Consider the following 20,574-nt stretch of genomic DNA (forward strand, 5'->3'; position numbering starts at 1 on the left):
AAACCAACAATTCAATGATATAACGTTTATGTGTATTTGCACAAACAGGTTGAAAAAAAAAAAACACGTCGTTTTTATATTATAATGTAATGCAAAACAAGTGGCTGAAGTGCGTGAAGTGGTCTTATTTTTTTACTAGAATTCATTATTCGAGCGGACAGAAACGTCAACTCGAGACTAGAATTTCGATGGCATTTTACAGATTTTTCACATGAACCCAGAGCTGTATAGGTTCGCATGAGCTTAATAATTCGTTCATGTTATGCACTTGCTTTTGTATAACTATAAAGCCAACTGACTATTAAAACACTGAGCTAATTCTGAAATAAATGACTAAATGTCTCAACTGCTCACATATCTCAAAGGCAATTGGGGTCATAGTTGTTAACACGTTCAAAATTGTTCTTATCTCGTATGAAACTAGTCAAATGTCATACAGATAAACTTTTCCAAATTTAGCAGACGGTAAACCTCATTCAAACGAAGATCTTAAAATGAGACGGTTAATTGTTGTTTTCCTTTGTCTGGTTTTTATTAATGGTAAGTTGAATCTTATTTCTATACGCGCCATATAAAACAATACGTATTTTGAATAAGTATATTCTATAAGGGTGTACAACTTCATTCATGCGTTTAATGGCCTTTTACTGTTATTGATAAATGGACGTTTTTCATGTCATTATCGGGGTATACAAGCTGTTGAACTGGAAAAGGTGTGTGGAGTCCTTCCAAACCAGCATAACTGCATTCTTATCCCTGAAAGTCACATCAAAGACGTCATTCATTACTTATAATAACACAGATACGATTTGACTACTTTTCACATTTTATAGCTACGGACAAAACTTGGCCATTAATATAATTCCTAAAACTATTCCTATAAACGTAGAACTAAATAAAAAAAGACAACAAAACTTTTAAGAAATCATAAATAAAGACCTATTCACATGTTGAATAATTTATTTGTTTGTGGCCTGCTGACACAATTTAAACAACGCTATTTATATTAATATGCGATAAAACGTGTACCGAACAGATCAAAAGATTTTGCGTTTATAGGAAAATATTCGCTATCGTCGAAAGGCTGTTTATTAAAGGAATGAAAGTTGAGGTGTAACTATAGGTAGATAATTACAAACTTAATTAACTATTTTTTCAGCAAAAAATACTTGTGACGACGGGTGGATTGGCTATAGAGGCTCATGTTACTTGTTTGGTCATGGCTTACATACATTCACATCTGCTGAGGTACATACGGAAAAATGGAGTCTGTTTGTAAAGAGAAAATCTTTAAAACCCCACAGTGGATTAATGTGGACTGATTCACTGCAGTGACAACACAATAAATAAGTTGCGGATTATTTATACGATTTTATTTTCATGTACACTTTATATGTCCGAACACTTTATATTTATCTATTTGCAATATTTAATATCGATGCTTTTTTGTTCATGTAAGTGTAACATTTACATCGACAATATTCACTGTGTTGTTTTCGTATACATGTTATATGTTTCTCTCTTAATCTTGACTTTGAACTTTTACTTTCAAGCAATACTGTCGCCAGCACAACGGTCATTTGGTTCATGTAAATAATATTGAAGAGAATGCTTTCCTCAAGGACCAAATGAGAGACAGGAAAGGTAAGGTTCTAATTAATTAGCTGACCATTATTGAGCTATATTGTACTTCCGTGTGTTTGAACTAGATTTGGTTTAAATGCTTTAGCGTCCCTTTGACAAACAAAAGTACATAGGAAGTAATTTGTTTATTGCCAATAAAACTTGAAAACTTGTATTTTTTGTACAAACAAGGTACGGTATATACGTATGTAAGACACCATATTGAATGTATGAGCCAGATAAGGCATATATGTAGCACACCATATTGTTTGTAAAGATCAGGTTCGCAAAATATGTCGGACACTTTATTGTATGTAGGAACCAGGTAAGTGAATGAATATATGTAGGGCACCATATTGTCTTTTTTGGAGCAGGTTTAAAAGATAAAATTTATATTATATTAAACAGGTAGGATATATATGTAGGTCACAATATTGTTTGTAGTTATGGCAAAATGCATATATGTAGGAATATGAATGAGCCAGGTATGGTATTTATGTATGGCACCGATATGTTTATATGAACCACGTACTTTATATGTAGGACAGTTTATTATTTTTAGGAACCAGGTGGAATACAACATAATGCTCGTACTGACTATGTACGGTATATCATATATTGATTCATTAAATCTCATCCCGTAACATTATTGATTAATGATAACGAATAAAGATTAATTTAAAACAAATTTTATGTAGTGAAGTTTTATAACAATCGCAATGCAAAACATTGGCAGAAATGTATCCCATATATGTATAGAAAGTTTTAATGTTAAAAATTCAAATTGTAAAATAAATAATGATTAACACCATCTAGGTCTTGGTCATGCTTTGACGATACAATATATTATAGTGATTCTCCAGCAAAATTGAACTTACGTTAAAATAGCATCTGAATAATAATGATCTGCCTTGTCTAGTCATGTTATCTAGGTCAAATATATACGGCAACTTGACGGTGTATAATAATCTTTAATTTAACGGTTTCGTTTTGGTTTGATTGAATTATCTTGGCTATATATCTTCGGGTTTGCTTTATATCACATGTTGAAGTTTGAACATAAAAATGTAACATTTACCGTTTATAGACCAGCCAAGGTGGCTAGGCATTACAGACGAAGGGTCGGAAGGAGTTTGGCATTGGTTTGATACAAACACTCTTGCTGAATTTAAAGGTAGGTACCAAATCGCGTATCTTTTATCTGCAATGGAAAGTGACAAAGAGTTTATGTTTCGTTTAGGTATCCAACCCATGGCTTATATGAACTCATTATTAACAAACATAATGCAGTAGATAGCAGCGAAGATGAATAAAAAAAAGATCAAGCAAAAACTACCCAAGTTTTATTGTATGTAGTTCAATAGTTCAGCCAGATGTATCTGATTTTTATTCATTTTTCAATACACTCTTTTATGTGACCGAAAAGGTTATTCATGTTCATGTATATATAGTTAAAAACGGGTAATGACACAAACAGTCTAGTTTGATTAAATACGGTTCAGATCCTCCGGTCAGCTAGTATTAAATGGAGGTGTGACGGGTCGAATTGCATATTATGATCAATGTAGGCAGAAGTATTTTCGGGATCAAAGATGGGTGTCTAGTATTGTATGTGAAACAAACACATCAATTTATATTTGCAAATATTTGAGGGTCCTGTTAATAGCTAGTGCAAAACACGAGCAAATACCAAATATACACATTTTGAATTTGAATATACTATTTTTGATAAACATGGCGTGTTTATTCCATATGAGGGAAATAAAAGAAACATATAAAAGTATTTCGTTTATCAGAACCAAATGTTATTAAATATTATCGATACGTATTTTATTCATGTGCGAAGGCGATCATGCAAATATAGAATAATTTCATGTTTTTGGCCCCTGTAGTATGGTGACTGTAACTGCAAGGGCTGTATAAAAACAGACATATGTATTAATCTATGATTGTAATTTTTGGTCGATTTAATTTGTCAACGGACACTTGATCATAAGTATCACATCGCCCCCCCCCCCCCTCCAAAAAAAAATAAATAATAATAATAATAAAATAATTAAAAATAAACAAAAAGGACATGAACTGCATTTTATGGTTAAATGGTATAGTGTTACCATATCCATCTTATTCTTTTTTAATCAATAAGCATCACCAAAGATGAGATTTAATGTTTATTTAAGGTAGTATATTTGCCAAAAAAGTTTAAAACAGATAAGAGATCTCTTTCCGTAGAATAGTGTTAACAATTTTGAGTTTGATTAATATAACTGAATTCAGTATAATGTAAAATGTATTTCCTGAAATATAATGCATTTCATAAACTGCATTTAAAAACACGATTTCAATACTTTTTAACTGTCAAACCTTCACCAATGTACAAAAGTCATGGTGTAAGAAAATAACGTATTTGGTGTAAATATACACAAAGATCATTTGTTACGCTTTTGAAAGAATGTCAGCTAGGTCATTTAAAAACATAGTCATTAATAATATGGCACTTACTGTACACCGTAATTTTGAATTGAATCTATTTTTCAGCTTAAATTTCAGCCATTATCTTAATAAATTTTCAAAAATTAGAATGTGTACGATTTGATTTCTTAACCTCAATATTGTACAAACTTTGTAACAAAACATTGTATATACACATATCACTGACCGCCTCAAGGCAGTACTCCCATCATGTATCGGTAAACAATTTTAATGAGGCAATGGTTTGTTTGTTGTGTTTGTATTTGTTTCTGAGATGTCAATTTGTTTGTGTCTATAATTCAGTGTCGCGTAGGCCCTTGCCATGTGCCCCTAAACAGGGATTATGTTTGATTTTTCATTGTATAATTGAATGAATACTTATGTAATAACATATAGTTATATAACTTGAAACCTATATAAACATTAAATGGCATTGTTTTTCAAGTCACTAGCGTTACTTAATCCGATTCCAAACCCACATTGGTCCTGATTAAGCCTCTTAACTGTATGAGATATTCGTTATAGTGGGATTTGTCGATGTATGTCATTTAATTTTGCTAGCTTTATCTATATGATTTGTTCAAATCTGTTTTTGATCGCTATATATTGAAACATTGTGATCAATGTTTTTTTTATCAATTTGCAATGGAGACAAAACCATTTACTTATGTTCGATCTTTAGCAACATCATTGCATATTTAGATTAAATGAATCTTTTTTATGCTTTCTTGTGATATCTGGGACTGTTAAAATATAAATCCGTACAAACAAAAATATCTGCTACTTTTAAACAAAGAAACAAGAATCGTGAATTTGCCAAAAAATATTATACTGCTTTACATCTTCAGACTTTCATCCTGGTGATGGTGGCAACCATAACATCGAAGACTGTGCATTCTTTTCCAATGGCTATGACTACCAGTGGGCAGATGTTGCTTGTAGTGGAAACGTTTTACCCCTCTGTGAAGCCAGGTATGTCAAATAGATGACGGGAAATATAATTGCGTTAAAGATTTAATTCTTCATGCATAACGTAAACTAAGTGCGTGATGTATTGACGAATAACATACACAATAATGTGTATAATTTTCATTCATAACGTAAAAAGAATCTGGGTCTTTCATTGCGCACAATCCATATTACTGTATTAGGTATATCCTCAATCTGATGTGTTTCTTTTTCATTCATCATTTCCACAATAATGGTCGTCCTTTCAGGCTTTAATTTCATTAGAATGTGTCAACACATTCAAGATAACGTGCGTCTGATTTCAGGCATTAGATTATCGTTCATGTATTCCTCAGGTGAAATTTGAACGATAATGTGTGACTTGTTCAGATGCATTGACTATAATGTCCTTGTACGGTCATAACGTAAACACTAATGTTTGTCTTTAGATGAATTTCATAACGTTAGCAGTCATTTATGTATTTTCAGATCGAGTGACTGTGAAGATCCAGTCGTAGTAGGTTGAAATATATTGTTTATGCTCTTCAAGACATCGAATAAAATGCTATTGGAATTGTTTTTTATATACTCCTAGGAAAATAGTGTACACGCTTGAAGTGAAAATTGTTGAAAAAAAACGTTTAATAAATGTAATATGAGACTTAAAGCTGCACTCTCACAGATTTACCATTTTAACAAATTTCTAATTATTTTTTGACCTGGAAACAGCAAACTTTAGCATAAATATCTGCAAACCAATAATATAAGATTTGCTGAGAAAACATGAGATCGTAGATCTTCATATTTCTGTTGGAAAAGCATTGTTTAATGGCTTAAACTGTTAGTGCAACGGTTTAAGAAAAAAATCATAAAACATCAATAGTCTAACTTAAAAATAAATATCTGCGATCTTGTTTTTGTCAGCAGTTTTTTAAATGGTAAGACAAAAATAAAAATAAAACAAACATGCAGCGTTAAAAAGAGTTAAATCGTTAAAAATGAAATTAGTTTGTAATTTACTTGACCACTTTAGTGTTTGGATGTTTGAATTTCCTAGTGTAGCTGCTAAAATAAAGGGCCGAAACTGGTGTTAGCAGAACTCGTTGACAAAACCCTATGCTCGCTTGATTTATAATGTCGGTTTAAATATTGGGTTAAACTCCGCATTGCCAAAGGTATCGTCATGCAATTAAATATTATTAAATAAGCTGCTGATATGCTTTTAGAAAAGATTAGGTATCGTTATGGTATTCTTAACATTATTTGTTCACTTTATATCAACGACTCTTCGACAATAACCTCAGTTTGCTAATAGGTTTATGATTTTGATAGCAAAAACGAGGCGATTTTGTCAAGTTTAGCTACTTGTTTGAACACTCTTGGCTTGTAGCGTAGTGATACTGTTAGCATGTGTTTATGCAACGATCCTTGGGCTCTATTTTTTCATTATCTGTGCATATTCAATGAGAAATAATTTAGTTTAAACGTTATCAGTAAATTCATTGTTGCACTGTACAAGTCACAAATGCATTTTTCACATTCTAGTTTACCCGGAATGAATATCCGAACAAAACCAAATCGTTAGCTGATGAATATTTCTATTGTTTTATTTAACAATAACTTAATTTAAATTTATTTTACTCATTTTGAAATCGACTACCCGCTTTCAACTACTTGTTGCATTACCGAGAGCTCCTGGTTACCGTTCTGATTTGTTAATAAATAAATCACAAAAAAAGAAAACGTATTGCAATGTCCAATATGTTACAACGCTGAGGTATAACTGTTACATTATCAATAGTTGATCAGACACTAATTCTTTATTATTTTTTCCAAACGTTTTCCTGACGTTTATTACGTAATAATTGGCAAACATAACATTTTTCATTTGAAAATTGCGAGCTAGCTTGTTGACCGACAGACGTCAAAGACAGTCCATTTAACACTATAAAACAATTATACTGAAGTACTTACTAAACAATGTCTATGAGGTCAACCTTTTCCTCTTATAAGTATTTCAAGGATGATGAATCCGAGGAATCGGCTGGTCAAGGCAGTTTGAGATAAACCTGTAGATTAGTTTTGAATGTAAAGGACGATTACATTACACATTACAAAACCTCCTTTAAAATCGAAAAACGTTTTTTTAAACCCCAAATATAGCATTACTACAATTTCGAGTAAAAAAGGCAATTTCGAATAATAACAAAAACCGTTGAAAAGAATTGATCTATTTGAATTAGCAAATGATCATCTAATCTAAAAAGCTAAAACACCAATTAACCTTCACAATTCAAATATATCCGGGCACAAGGTTTTCAATTGTCTATTCAACTGCATGTTCAACATCGGCCTCATTGTTATTAAATACACTAACACACATATACCGGTTAACTTAAACAAGGGCTGTCTGTAATGAATACGTCCAAACCTAGAAATGTTTTGTATAGCCTGCACAATTATTTGAAACAGTGGTCCCCGATGATTCAAAGATATTTCGATTTTTAATAAAACTTATATCGCATATAATTGCCATTGAGCGACATTAACCGGCAATGGGTTTCTTTTCTTTCCAAAGTATTACCTTGCGGAATTACCCTATAGCTGCCGTTCAGTTAAATGTTGTTTAAACATTTATTAGTGAATATATTACGTATATAATATACTTTGCTGTAAAAATGAGATCAGTGCTGCAAAAACCGCGGTGACACCAACAGGCGCACTACAAACTCCTTTTACAGAATGAATTTCAATGAAAAAATGTTAAATGCATAGTCTCCATTTACGGATTACAGATTGCTTTATATTTCAATCGCATTTATTACACACCCGTATATTGAAAGAGTTTATTAATTGATGATGCCTCAAACATTGGTATTATGGATGGTGCTCGTGGTTGGACATTTTGACAGTCTATCCTCCGATCGAATCTTCCATGCATTGGCTTCGCTCATGTTTATTTTCTAGCCCTAGTTTCTCAAAAACCTTGAATCACTGTACAATTGACTCAACGTATGATTATACTTTGTATATTCGAATAATTTCCACTCAAAACATTATGTTGCTGTGGGCGTTTGATCTGTATCTTTTTAAAGTTTGTACAGCAAGAGTTATTGTTGAATGAGTCATTCATCTTCGGATATGTTCGGATCGTAATTCATTGCATAACAATATACATGAAAGCGATTGATCTTGTTATTGGTTACAAGTATTGTGTCTGCAGGTCCCGTAAAATATAGATCAACATTTTTAAAAGTGTAAGTTCGGACTCCACACACATTGACCAACCCAATTGCGTTCATACCCCGATAATGACATCAACCCCGCAATTCATTCCTTAATTGGGTCCTTAATAATAGCTTTTTATCTGATAATGTCCAATATAAGGAATTTGTCATGTGACTGTTTATTAACTCTCAATTTATTGAAAGTGAACTTACTTGCATGATTTGTAGGAACAAAATTATATTGTTATCAAATGATTGTTTAAATTAAATAAAATAGATGAATACATACATTAACTATTTTTATTTCTTATTTTTCATATGAAGAATAATGCAATGCTTTTTGAATTTCATAAAAGTATGGAAAAATGTATGTTTAAACAATTAAGTAATGAAAGTATTTTTTCTCTTTTTTTCAAATTGTGCTATCTTATAATACAGATCATTATTTGTTTAATTTTGGTACAAATGAAGTATAGGTCTGTCTATTGTTACAAATAGCAAAAGATAGATAGAATGAGTTAAATTTAAATGCAAATCATGGTGACTTGACTAAATGTGAATGATTATCAAATTAAAATAGTTAATAAATAATAATGTTCATTTGAAACAACTGAGAGTGTAAGTTTAAAGTTGATTTGTGTATGCCATATATTCCCGGGGGGGGGGGGAATCCCCAACCATATAAATTAATAATGAAAAGTATACTACTGTGCGCAGTGCTATGATAATTCACTTATTAAAATAAGTAAATGTGCTAAGTACAATTTGTAAAAATTCTGTCTTGTTTTTTATGGATCATATATCATATATGCATTCAGATTTCTGTATTTAGTCTTATATAATAAATGTTGATATTGTGCTTAGTTTCTTTAAATCCCTTGGTTTAAAATCAAAATCCCCTGAAATTAAGACCGAAACACCCTGGAATTTAAACGAAAATACCCTGGAATTCAGACCAAAATCTCTTGGAATTAAGATCAAAATCAGCTGGACTTTAGACAAATATTCCCTGGAATTCAGACTAAAATCCACTGCAAAGCCTCTCAAAAATATGGCATGCATGTGTTTGTGTCCGTCTTTTACCTTGTACCCACCAGGAATATTTTTTGTAGCCTCTTAAAATTAAGACTAGGAAACTGACTTGAGGTTGAATATATGCGATTATGTTTTTCATCATCTTCACACAAATAGAAAATAGCTATCAGCTAAAATCTTATTCAACAATAAATGTTTGAGAATGCTCAATCTTAGCAGTACATAGGGTATAAATCTTGTGAAACACATAGTAATAATGCGCTAAATAATGCACGTGAATGCAGGTAACTTGTAGTAGTTGAAGTCAAGTATCATCTTGGTTTATTACGACAGAAGCAGTGATTACGAACTTCGTAATCAGGTCCCCAGAAACAGTAGCGGTTTTATTAAATCTCCCAGCTTGCAGAAACATGGCACCTGGCAGGTGCGGATCCATGAATTGATGTTAGAGGGGTCGTAACTTAGGGGCGCAAATTTTGACATGTGCTCCTCCCTCAGAACCGAAAGTATATGGCATAAACTGTTTTACGGGAATTTGGGGTTTCTCCCTCATGAAAAATTTAACAATATGTAGTCAGAAATGGTTCATTATGAGCATATTTTATTACCTTTGTTTCTACAATATTGAAAACAGTAACCTTGAGATACACAGTTGCATTTATGCACCAGCCACTTGTACATCCCTCCCGCCCCTCCTCAGGTTCGGAAAATATCGGGGTATTTGACTTACGGTCCAGCCAATCCTGGGTAAAATCCCCGCTCTGCAAGGACGAACTGCCGGTCAAATGCCCCCGCACCCAGAGACCTTAGGTAAGCCCAATTCCCCGCTATTTTGGCGCGAACACAAAACCACCGCATTCACCCAGCACTGTGTGGCCACCTGGAAGGTGAAATGTGATATCTTAATTGTCTGTTAATATTCCCACTGACATAATGATTGTCCATAACTTCATTTTAACGGCATACACAATGCACATCACACCAAATGCACTGAACTACGTCGTTGCAGCGACAGGTTTTCATATTACTTTCCCCTGTTTGAATATAATATCTTAATTGTCTGTTAATATTTTCACTGATATAACTTTTGCGGCCTGGCACATAGCATCTTATCAGTCATGGCAGTAAGTCTTCTAGTTCAAGCTTCTATTTTGCAAAATTCTAAATATGTTTTGTTTTTTAAGCTATTGATTTATGAACACCATATTCACACATTCTTATTCACAAGAGGTTTGATAGTGATAAATCAAATGTGGAACGCATATCACCATCACTCTGGTGAACGAGAATAATTTCATAAAGCACGATGTCCATGAAATAATGACAGCATGGCGAGTCGTTCCTTCACTATTTTTACCCATAAACCATAAATTAAGCCTTTTCATGCGGTCTTTAACAAAAATAGAAGTGTAATAAAGTTTATATCTTTTTTTTTTTCTTTTTTTTAAATTTGGATTTATTCAACAATATGCATTTTACATAACATAGTATGACATTACATAATACCAATTTACAAGCATGCTATAAGAATGCAGTTATGTTATTTACGAATATTAATTGAGATACTATGCATGTAAAACCAATCTAAACCAAAAAAAAAGACTGGGAAAAAATGAAGGAAAAGAAAAAAATCACAAAACATGCATGTTAATTGTTCATTTCCAAACATTGTTTTATTCATTTGTACAAACAACTTTTGAAAAAGTGTAGTTACAAAAACAAATTTCTTACAATTGCCCAATTACTTTTAAATTTATCTGAGACATTTGTATTTTTATAAATGTTTCATGCTAGCTGAAGGCTATTTCTGAAACCAATTACTGTTGGAACACACTTTTTTCTTTTTCACAAAAAATAAATTTCTTCTATTCTAATAAAAGTATATCAATTTTAAAGTTACTATTCCCAGAACCTAACAATACAAGCATACTGTTTATGACAATACTTGAGTCATTTGTATTCAACTTTTGTAGCATATCCTGCAATACCGGCTGTATTTTATTGCAATCCCAAAATAGATGTAAAAGAGTTTCTTTCGGCATTCATAAAAGGAGCAATTATCATTTTCAACTAGCTTCATTTGATATAATAATGAGTTTGTTGGTAATATTCTATGAAGAACTCTTAATTGTAACCATTGAATGTAAGAATCCTTTGTACACTTAAATACACAGCTATAGACATTTTTCCAATTAATACAGACATTTTCATATTGTAACAGCCATTTGTGTTGACTTGTAGGAATTTCATTATTATCAAAAAAGATTTTGTAAAGAAATCTGTTAACATTTTCTTTTGTCAAAATTGGGTTAATAAAAGTGTTCATACACGGGTTACTACATTCTAAAAAGTTAAAGACATTGAGGACATTATTACAACGTCTTATATAGGCCTTAATTGCAGAAGTCAATCCATTAAAGTGTAAAAAGTTGATTTTCTTATCAATTATTGCTTCAATTTCCAATAGGCTATACAGATTTCCATTGGCATAAAAACATCTTTCACACAAGGAAAGCCCTTTTTGTATAGGGTCTGAATAAATACATAGTTTCCATTAACAAAATTGTGGTTATAAAATAATGGCATATGCATAAATTGATTAACATTGTCTATGCAAAACCTATCTATATATAACATATATGCATTTATTACATCTTTCCAGAATTTGTTTGACATCTTTTGACAAATAATTTCACAAAATTTCTTACCACAATTCAACATTTTATTTACATCAAATAATACAGACATTAATTTGAAACATTTATTACTACCATTCAATATACATTTTTTTCCATGTTAATTTTAAGCTATAAATATAACTTGTAATATCAATCATATTAATACCACCTTCTGGAAAATCTTTTCTAAAAATGTTACTCTTAATTTTTGCTTTCCCATTCCACACAAACTCAAAAAATAAATTGTTTAGCTCTTTAATAAAATCATTTGTTGGATTAGGTAAATTAATGAAAAGGTGTGTGAATAATGGTGGTAAAAGTGACTTAACTACCGTAAGCCTGCCAATTGGTGTAAGTTTCCTCTTTTTCCAATATGCGATACTGCTTTCAAATTTTAACATTTTTTCATCAAAATTTATCTTACCCATTTGATTTAAATCTACATCAAAATGTAACCCAAGCAATTTAAATCTAGTATCGCCCCATGATAATTTAAATTTTGTTTTTATGGACTGTGATGAGTAATTCAGTGGTCCTATCCAAACTAATTTGGTCTTATCATAATTAACTTTGAGCCCTGATAATTGTGAAAAATGATACAACAAATCTACAACCTTTTTCACTGTATCCTCAGTACCATCTAACAGAAGAGATGTATCATCAGCATATTGTGAGATCTTATACTCCTCACCATCAATTACAATAACCTTTACAGTTTGATTGTTTCTTATCAGAAAGGTGTCCATTTAATTGGATCGCCACTTCAGTATTATACATAAAAATTCTTATCCATTTTTTAAACATATCACCAAATTTGAACAGAGACAAAGTTTTTTCAATGAAATTAAAAGATATGGAATCAAACGCCTTTTCAAAATCAATCACTAGGCCAGGAATTGTTTTATCATCACATGTTTTCATAATATCATACAAGTGAACAATCTTGTGTTTTCACTTATATTTCGACCTTTCATGAATCCTGTTTGATCTTTTGAAACTAAGGTATCTAAAACATTTTTCAATCTGTTGGCTATACTTCCTGAAGCTATTTTATAAATAACATTTAAAAGAGTAATAGGTCTCCAATTCTTCAAAAAATGTTTAAGCTTACCGTCTTTTGGTATACATACAATTGTTCCCAATTTGATATTTCTAGAAAATGAATTAGACAAAAAGGCATGATTAATTGCAGCCTGGACTTTTATCATTTTTCATTTGTTTGACAGTATCTGCAACCTCTTCATATGTTAAAAAACCCTCTAGAGAGTTTGACTGCTGATTGTTAAGTACATTTTATTTACAATTATTAAGTTATATAAATAGGTTAGAAGGACTAGAAATGGAGATATTCTCTTCCTGTTTTAGGGTTAAATTGCAATATAATTGTCATCACTGCGGATTGTCAGGATATAGTTTATGCATCTTCATTTGGACTTATAACCAAATTAAAAACATTACATTTAGAGCGAAGATATATTGTATAAGACAAACATATATTATCCATTGAATGATTATTTTACAGTTTTGTTTTATTCATATATCGGTGATAAACTAGTTTAACCTTGAAACGATGTACAGTCTCTGTATACATACGCATTGATGCTTTAACTGGAACATTGATAAAAAGTGGACATTAGAAAGGTAAGAACAGTTCAATAGAAACAACTATTTGCATAGATCTTAACGTTCTTCAAATAAATCAAATGACCTTATTATCAATCAGTAGTGTTGGTAACGAATCAATGCCTTGCGTTAATTATAATAAAATCCGCTAGATTATTTAAAATCCCACGTCGTTGATAATGAGCTTTGTAAATCAAAAGATAAAACGGATTTTAATTTTACATGGCAGTTAATTTTTAGGTTCTTAGAATAGCGCGCCAAATGGTATGCGAACGTTAAATAATTTCGGATATGACTACGTTAAATTTGTGTCCCAGCCCTGTGCGTTCTGACGAGGCCCATCTTATTTTCTTCCAGCATCTTCTTAGTATAATAACATTAGTGATTAGTTACCTTTGGTTATGCATGCTACTACGTTACGCCAAATGCTTTACACAAAACAGTTCAATTATATCACATTAAGTGGGTAACTTAAACACTCGCGTTATTCCAAAAAAAGTTGAAACATTACTATTCAAACATGCGATTTATTTACAAAAGCTTGAATATACACTCTCAACATATCATTATAACAACAAGCCCACATTTCCGTTGAATAACACTGTATATATCCCACAATGGAGCCAAACAGTTTAACAGCTTTCTTTCGTTGAAAATATTCGAATATCTTCTGAAATGTTTAGATATTAGACCCTGCCTACGTAGCTTGTAGTCTAAGTGTTTCTTGAATTTTAGTCCAGGACAAGGTTAGGGTATGAAATATTGGAAATTAATAACATGGAACTACTTCAATTTGGTTCCCGCTATAGTATCTAGTTCACAAGTGGCCCTTCACGTCTGAATACCATAATCTTAGACTGCATTCATCTAGATCAAAGTACTAGCTTGGAAGCCGACCTTGTCCCTTTATCAAGTCGACTATGCTACTTTTCCTTGCATACACCAACACGCATACAAAAGTAAGGGCAGCGACGAAAGCATGAAACCCAATACAATTAATGGATTACCACAATTATGATTATATCTGGGTTTATAATATAAAACTATTTGAATAATTTCTATAAAAATAGCCGGCTCCATAGCACCATTCACTGTACAGCGAATAAACATCTCATTTAGATTGAAAACGAATACGTACATTTATAAACGTGCGATATAAGGACGCTTTTTAAAAATGTTTAAATTGTTGTAATACTATCATGTTTCAGCGATCTTTACTGTCCATTAAAAGCGACTTAACCGTCTTTGTCAAAAGTGTTAAGTGGGCTGACAAAAATGATTGCAATATTTTCTTCCTGTTTGAGAAACTGACGAATATTTCAGTCGTGTCTTTAAATCGTTATAGTTTCGGCACGGGCGACTAGTTCTTAAGTTTGGATATTTTGCCTAAAGCTTTATATTTAGCCTCTTGTTCTGAATAATATCAGTACATCTTCAATAAAAGTAAGTCTGATCTTTAACATTTCATGTTGTCTAATCGATTTAGATTTAGTTTAATATGTTGACTGATTTTGCATTTTTTCATAAATGTATGCGAATGTATAAGCTTTCATCTTCTACGAACTGATAGCACATTCATGTTTTGAATAGAGGCAAACATATATTTTCTCTTAATTCTCAAAAGTGCAACATAAATTCAATCAAAATTACAGTATTACATCAATAAATAAAACAAAGATATATATATTTGCCGGTTTAAACCCAAGTGAGTTTCTTTTCTCTTGCGCTAAGCGTTCCAATAAAATTAACAACACATGTCTTTTTAACGATATTTCTTTAAATCTTCAAACGCACATGAACTACATCAACACCTGTTAAAGAGCTGATGTCGTTTATTCCGATTTTGGTTTATTTGCAATCCTATACAAATTCTTAGTTAGTTTTGGTTCGACTTAATTTGCCCCTATACTGCTATGTACTGGGCAAGTCTCTGCACTTCTAACCTTGGCTTCTCTGTGTACTTAAATATGCGGGCGTGTTCCTGTTCTTCTATACTGGGCATATCTCTGTATTTCGATACTCAGATGGTCCATGTACTTTGTAACTGTGCCGGTAACAGTACCCCGACATTTGGCCTGTCCCTGTTCCCCGGCATTTGACGTGCCCCTGTACTTCGACATTTGGCCTGTCCCTGTACTTCGATATTTGGCCTGTCCCTTTACTTCGACATTTGGCCTGTCCCTTTACTTCGACATTTGGCCTGTCCCTGAACTTGGACATTTTGCCTGTCTCGGTACTTTGACCTTTGGCCTGTCCCTGTACTTCGACATTTGGCCGGTCCCTGTGCATCGACATTTGGCCTGTCCCCGTACTTCGATATTTTGCCTGTCCCTTTACTTCGACATTTGGCCTGTCCCTTTACTTCGACATTTGGCATGTCCCTGTACTTCGACATTTGGCCTGTCCCTGTACTTCGACATTTGGCCTGTCTCGGTACTTCGAGATTTGGCCTGTCCCGGTACTTCGACATTTGGCCGGTCTCGGTACTTCGAAATTTGGCCTGTCCCTGTACTTCGACATTTGGCCTGTCCCTGTACTTCGACATTTGGCCTGTCCCGGTACTTCGACATTTGGCCTGTCCCTTTACTTCGACATTTGGCCTGTCCCTGAACTTGGACATTTGGCCTGTCTCGGTACTTTGACCTTTGGCCTGTCCCTGTTCTTCGATATTTGGCCTGTCTCGGTACTTTGACATTTGGCCTGTCCCTGTACTTCGACATTTGGCCTGTCCATGTACATTTGGCCTGTCTCGGTACTTCGAGATTTGGCCTGTCCCGGTACTTCGACATTTGGCCGGTCTCGGTACTTCGAAATTTGGCCTGTCCCTGTACTTCGACATTTGGCCTGTCCCTGTACTTCGACATTTGGCCTGTCCCGGTACTTCGACATTTGGCCTGTCCCTTTACTTCGACATTTGGCCTGTCCCTGAACTTGGACATTTGGCCTGTCTCGGTACTTTGACCTTTGGCCTGTCCCTGTTCTTCGATATTTGGCCTGTCTCGGTACTTCGACATTTGGCCTGTCCCTGTACTTCGACATTTGGCCTGTCCATGTACTTCAATATTTGGCCTGTCTCTGTACTTCGACATTTGGCCTGTCTCTGTACTTCGACATTTGGCCTGTCCCTTTACTTCGACATTTGGCCGGTCCCTGTACTTCGACATTTGGCCGGTCCCTGTACTTCGACATTTGGCCTGTACTTCTACAACAACATTTGGCTAGTCCCTGTACTTCGACATTTGGCCTGTACCTGTGCTTCAACATTTGGCCTGTCCCTGCTACGACATTTGGCCTGTCCCTGTACTTCGACATTTGGCCTGTCCCTGTACTTCCAAGTACATCAATTCAGGGTATGTCCTTCTACTTCTACCCTAGGCTTTTCGCTTGACTACGATACTTAACTTGTCGATGTACTAAAATGATTGGCCGATCCCTGTAGGCCGATAAAGAGAATGTCCCTGTACGTTGGAACTTGTCTTATCTCTATACGTAATGACTGAGCCTTTTCCGGTACGTCCAAACAGGAAAAAAAAGTGCCTGTACTCCGATACTGGGCTTGTCCCTCTACTTCGATAAATGACATGTCCTGTAATTAGAAACTCAGCCTGTACTTCAAAAGAATACTAGTTCCTATACTTCGATTCTTTGCCTATTCCTAAATTTAGATGTTCCATATACAATATCCAGCTCTAAAATCGAGATAACCTAACCAAAAAACATTTACCTGAAATTGCAATTACAGCAACATGAAGTGCTAAGGGGTACGATGTAGATTTTTTATTCCGTCCAATTGCCTAAAAACCAGCACAAATTCGTTTGTTCAGCAATACAATCAGATAACTTTAATGACTTTGTTATTTTTGAATTATGTTTGCCCCTAGCATTTTATCATTATTTAGGGGGTGGGGGTTGAGCTGTTTACCAGTCGGTATCTTCATTGTGACAGTGTCTGGTGTTTCTTTATCAGCCGTTTGTATGGAGCCTTTACTCTTCAAATATCGGTTATAATGGTATGTATTTAGCTGAAAGTTGCAGTTACGTCGTTTGAATTTCTGTTTTAATCAATAATTCTCAATAAAGCTTTGATGACTGTTTTAATAATTTGATTATTTGGATATGTTACTACTTGCAACTTTGACTCTAGGATCTAATAATGAGATCAACATGATTTTATTATAATGTTTGCCCTTAGCATTTAATCAATTGCATTGTCAAATAATTGTCCCATTGTAAAATGGGGTCCTATATGGATTTAGTCTTATTGAGGGAGGGAGTGAGGCGGGGTTGAGATGTTTACAAGTCGGTATTTTCATTGGAACAGTATCTGTTTGAGTAAAATCTGTGTCTTCTTTAGCAGAAAAGCGTCTGGTGTTTCTTCATCAGCCGTTTGTATGAAGCCTTAACGCTTCAAATATCGGTTATAATCGTGTGTATTTAGCTGGCCGTTGACATTATTCACATCACCGAATAACTGGCCAATTGACGAAAAATACAGCTCATTATCATTTTTTTGCAAACGATAGGATCGATGTGTCATTTGCAATTGCTGGTCATATTCACGCCAGCCAAATCAAACATATTTTCTAGCTGCCCCCTTATATCTCGCCCGTATTTCAACAACTATTGTGTACTATTGCGGTGGACTGTTAAGAATAAAGAGCTATACATAAAGAAAGGTGTTCGTCCGTTGTTCAATGTTTGATATATTAAAGACGTATTATTGTCGCTATTGATAATTGTTTACATCATCTTGACCGTTTAAAGGCTTTCTACGTCTTACAATTGACTTAAATCGACACAGTTACCAGAAATGATCTGAGATTCAATGGACGCCAACATTGAGTCGCCCAAATGGCGATGTTTGCTGGTCGAAAAAAAAACATAGCCGCATCCTGCTCTAAAGGGAAATGATCAATAGGAATTATACCTTGCTCACAATGTGCCTGATTCACAAAGGTTTTGGTTCAGTGTTGGATCTTGCTATGGCCGACCTGCACGTCCGAACTGTCGTACGTAGAGCGTCGCTGTATGATGTTGCTCTAAATGTCGCGGCGCTTGTCGGTGCTTCTGACAGTTGAGCTACGTAGCTGGCATACGGGTCGTGTTTGATCTTCACCAGGATGCACGTGAACCGTATCCATGTTAACGGCTTGGCCGTCTCGAATCGTCCGTGTTTCGCTGTCCGCAGACCATGTATGATGTTGCGAAGATCCGACTTAGATATTGTAATGAATTTAAAACAATAGTTAACAAGGAAACATCATGTTTAACCATTTGCGAGTAAATTTATTTAAACCACTGCTTATTTGCTAATATTTCTTATATTTTGTATTTATTTTATAGCCAAATCAACTACTAGTGAATAGCAATAATACTCCTCCCAAATGAATTATATGTCCCTTGAGCCGAAAAGACGCATTTTGAAGTCAAGTACTGTAGCAAGAGAACGAATTACAAGATGCGTCTTCTCAGTTTAGATTAGTATGCGGGTGCTTTCATAACAGATCTGTTTTAGATATACAGCTTTGCAAAAACAAAGTAAGTTTCAGTTATGTTTTATACCGGTGAATACGTGCGCTTTGTCAAGTAAGAATCAAATTGACCTTTATAAAATTGAAAAGACAGTGAACAACATAATATTATGCGAGTTGAACCTAAGTTGACAGTCGGTTAATAGCAACTAATATTTGTCCCATTTAAACGACAAGAGTTACCGGATTTATATTGTATCTTAATATGGAAAGGAAAATGAATTTGTAACAGAATACGGTATCCGGATAGTTTGAGAACCTTATATATATTTATATTTTTTATTAAAGCAGAAATTATTTACGTTATTCGTGTATATAACAACAGTCCCTGGAACAGCAATAACTTAGACAATAGTCCCTGCAACAACAATAACTTAGATAACGGTCCTGCAAAAACAATAACTTAGAGAACAGTCCCTGCAATAAAAATAGTTTAGTCAACAGCCATTGCAAAAACAATAACTTAGACAATGGTCCCTGCAATAAGAGTAACATCAACAACAGCCCTTGTAACACTAATTTCTTAGACAACAGTGCCTGCAACATTAATTACTTAGACAACAGTCCCTGCAACAACAATAACTAAGACAACAGCCCCTTCATTAACATAAACTAGACTAACAGTCCCTGCAACAACAATATCTTCGATAAAAGCCCTTGCAGCAACAATAACTAAGAAAACAGTCCCTGCAATAACACTAACTTGCATAATAGCCACTGCAATATTTATGCGAAAAGCTACAGAAACAAGCTAAGTAGCAAAAGATTTAAACATACATGAACCCGGTTTAATGGCACTGGGTAAACGCCAAAGACATAGAAATAAAGACAAAGGCATAAAATCACCAACAAGAAACATGGAAGAACAGCACAAAACTCCACAAGCAGCACAATGCATACATACTATATATAAAAAACTAGGCATGTTTATTAAAGATACATTGATGCAACAACAATAACATAGACAACAGTCCCTGCAATAAGAATAACATCAACAACAGTTCTTGCAACATTAATTTCTTAGACAACAGTGCCTGCAACCTTAATTACTTAGACAACAGTCCCTACAACAAAAATAACTAAGACAACAGCCCCTTAAATAACAATAACTAAACCAACAGTCATTGCAACAACAATTACTTCGATAAAATCCCCCCTGCAGCAACAATAACTAAGAAAACAGTCCCTGCAATAACATTAACTTGAATAATACTGCAATATTTATGCAAAAAGCTGCACAAACAAGCCCGGTAGCAAAAGGTTGAACATGAACCCAGTTAAATGGTACTGGGTAAACGCCAAAGACATATAACATAAAATCACAAACAAGAAACATAGAAGAACAGAACAAAACTCCACAAGCAGCACATTCATACTATATATAAAAAACTAGGTATCAAGGATACATTAATGCAACAACAATTACCTAGACAACAG

The 20,574-nt window shown here is 33.8% G+C and overlaps 1 protein-coding gene across 1 annotated transcript; it reads left to right on the forward strand.

The window, feature by feature from the left end:
- Window positions 1–459: 459 nt before the first annotated feature.
- LOC128205026 (perlucin-like protein) lies at window positions 460–5,617 on the forward strand. Its single transcript, XM_052906420.1, has 6 exons — window positions 460–540; window positions 1,160–1,248; window positions 1,554–1,644; window positions 2,711–2,797; window positions 4,944–5,067; window positions 5,533–5,617. Exons 1-6 carry the CDS (start codon window positions 495–497, stop codon window positions 5,567–5,569), a joined length of 474 nt encoding a protein of 157 aa, XP_052762380.1. The 5' UTR covers window positions 460–494; the 3' UTR covers window positions 5,570–5,617.
- Window positions 5,618–20,574: the final 14,957 nt, after the last annotated feature.

Source organism: Mya arenaria, chromosome 10 (genome assembly GCF_026914265.1).
Source record: "Mya arenaria isolate MELC-2E11 chromosome 10, ASM2691426v1".
Lineage (NCBI taxonomy): Eukaryota > Metazoa > Mollusca > Bivalvia > Myida > Myidae > Mya > Mya arenaria.

What these genes read in the sequence shown, in the direction of transcription:
- LOC128205026 (XM_052906420.1), top strand. Translation starts at nt 495, where the DNA reads ATGAGACGGTTAATTGTTGTTTTCCTTTGTCTGGTTTTTATTAATG. An exon ending in TTGTCTGGTTTTTATTAATG is followed by an intron (nt 541 to 1,159) that starts GTAAGTTGAATC and finishes CTATTTTTTCAG; the next exon opens with CAAAAAATACTTGTGACGAC. An exon ending in CCAAATGAGAGACAGGAAAG is followed by an intron (nt 1,645 to 2,710) that starts GTAAGGTTCTAA and finishes TACCGTTTATAG; the next exon opens with ACCAGCCAAGGTGGCTAGGC.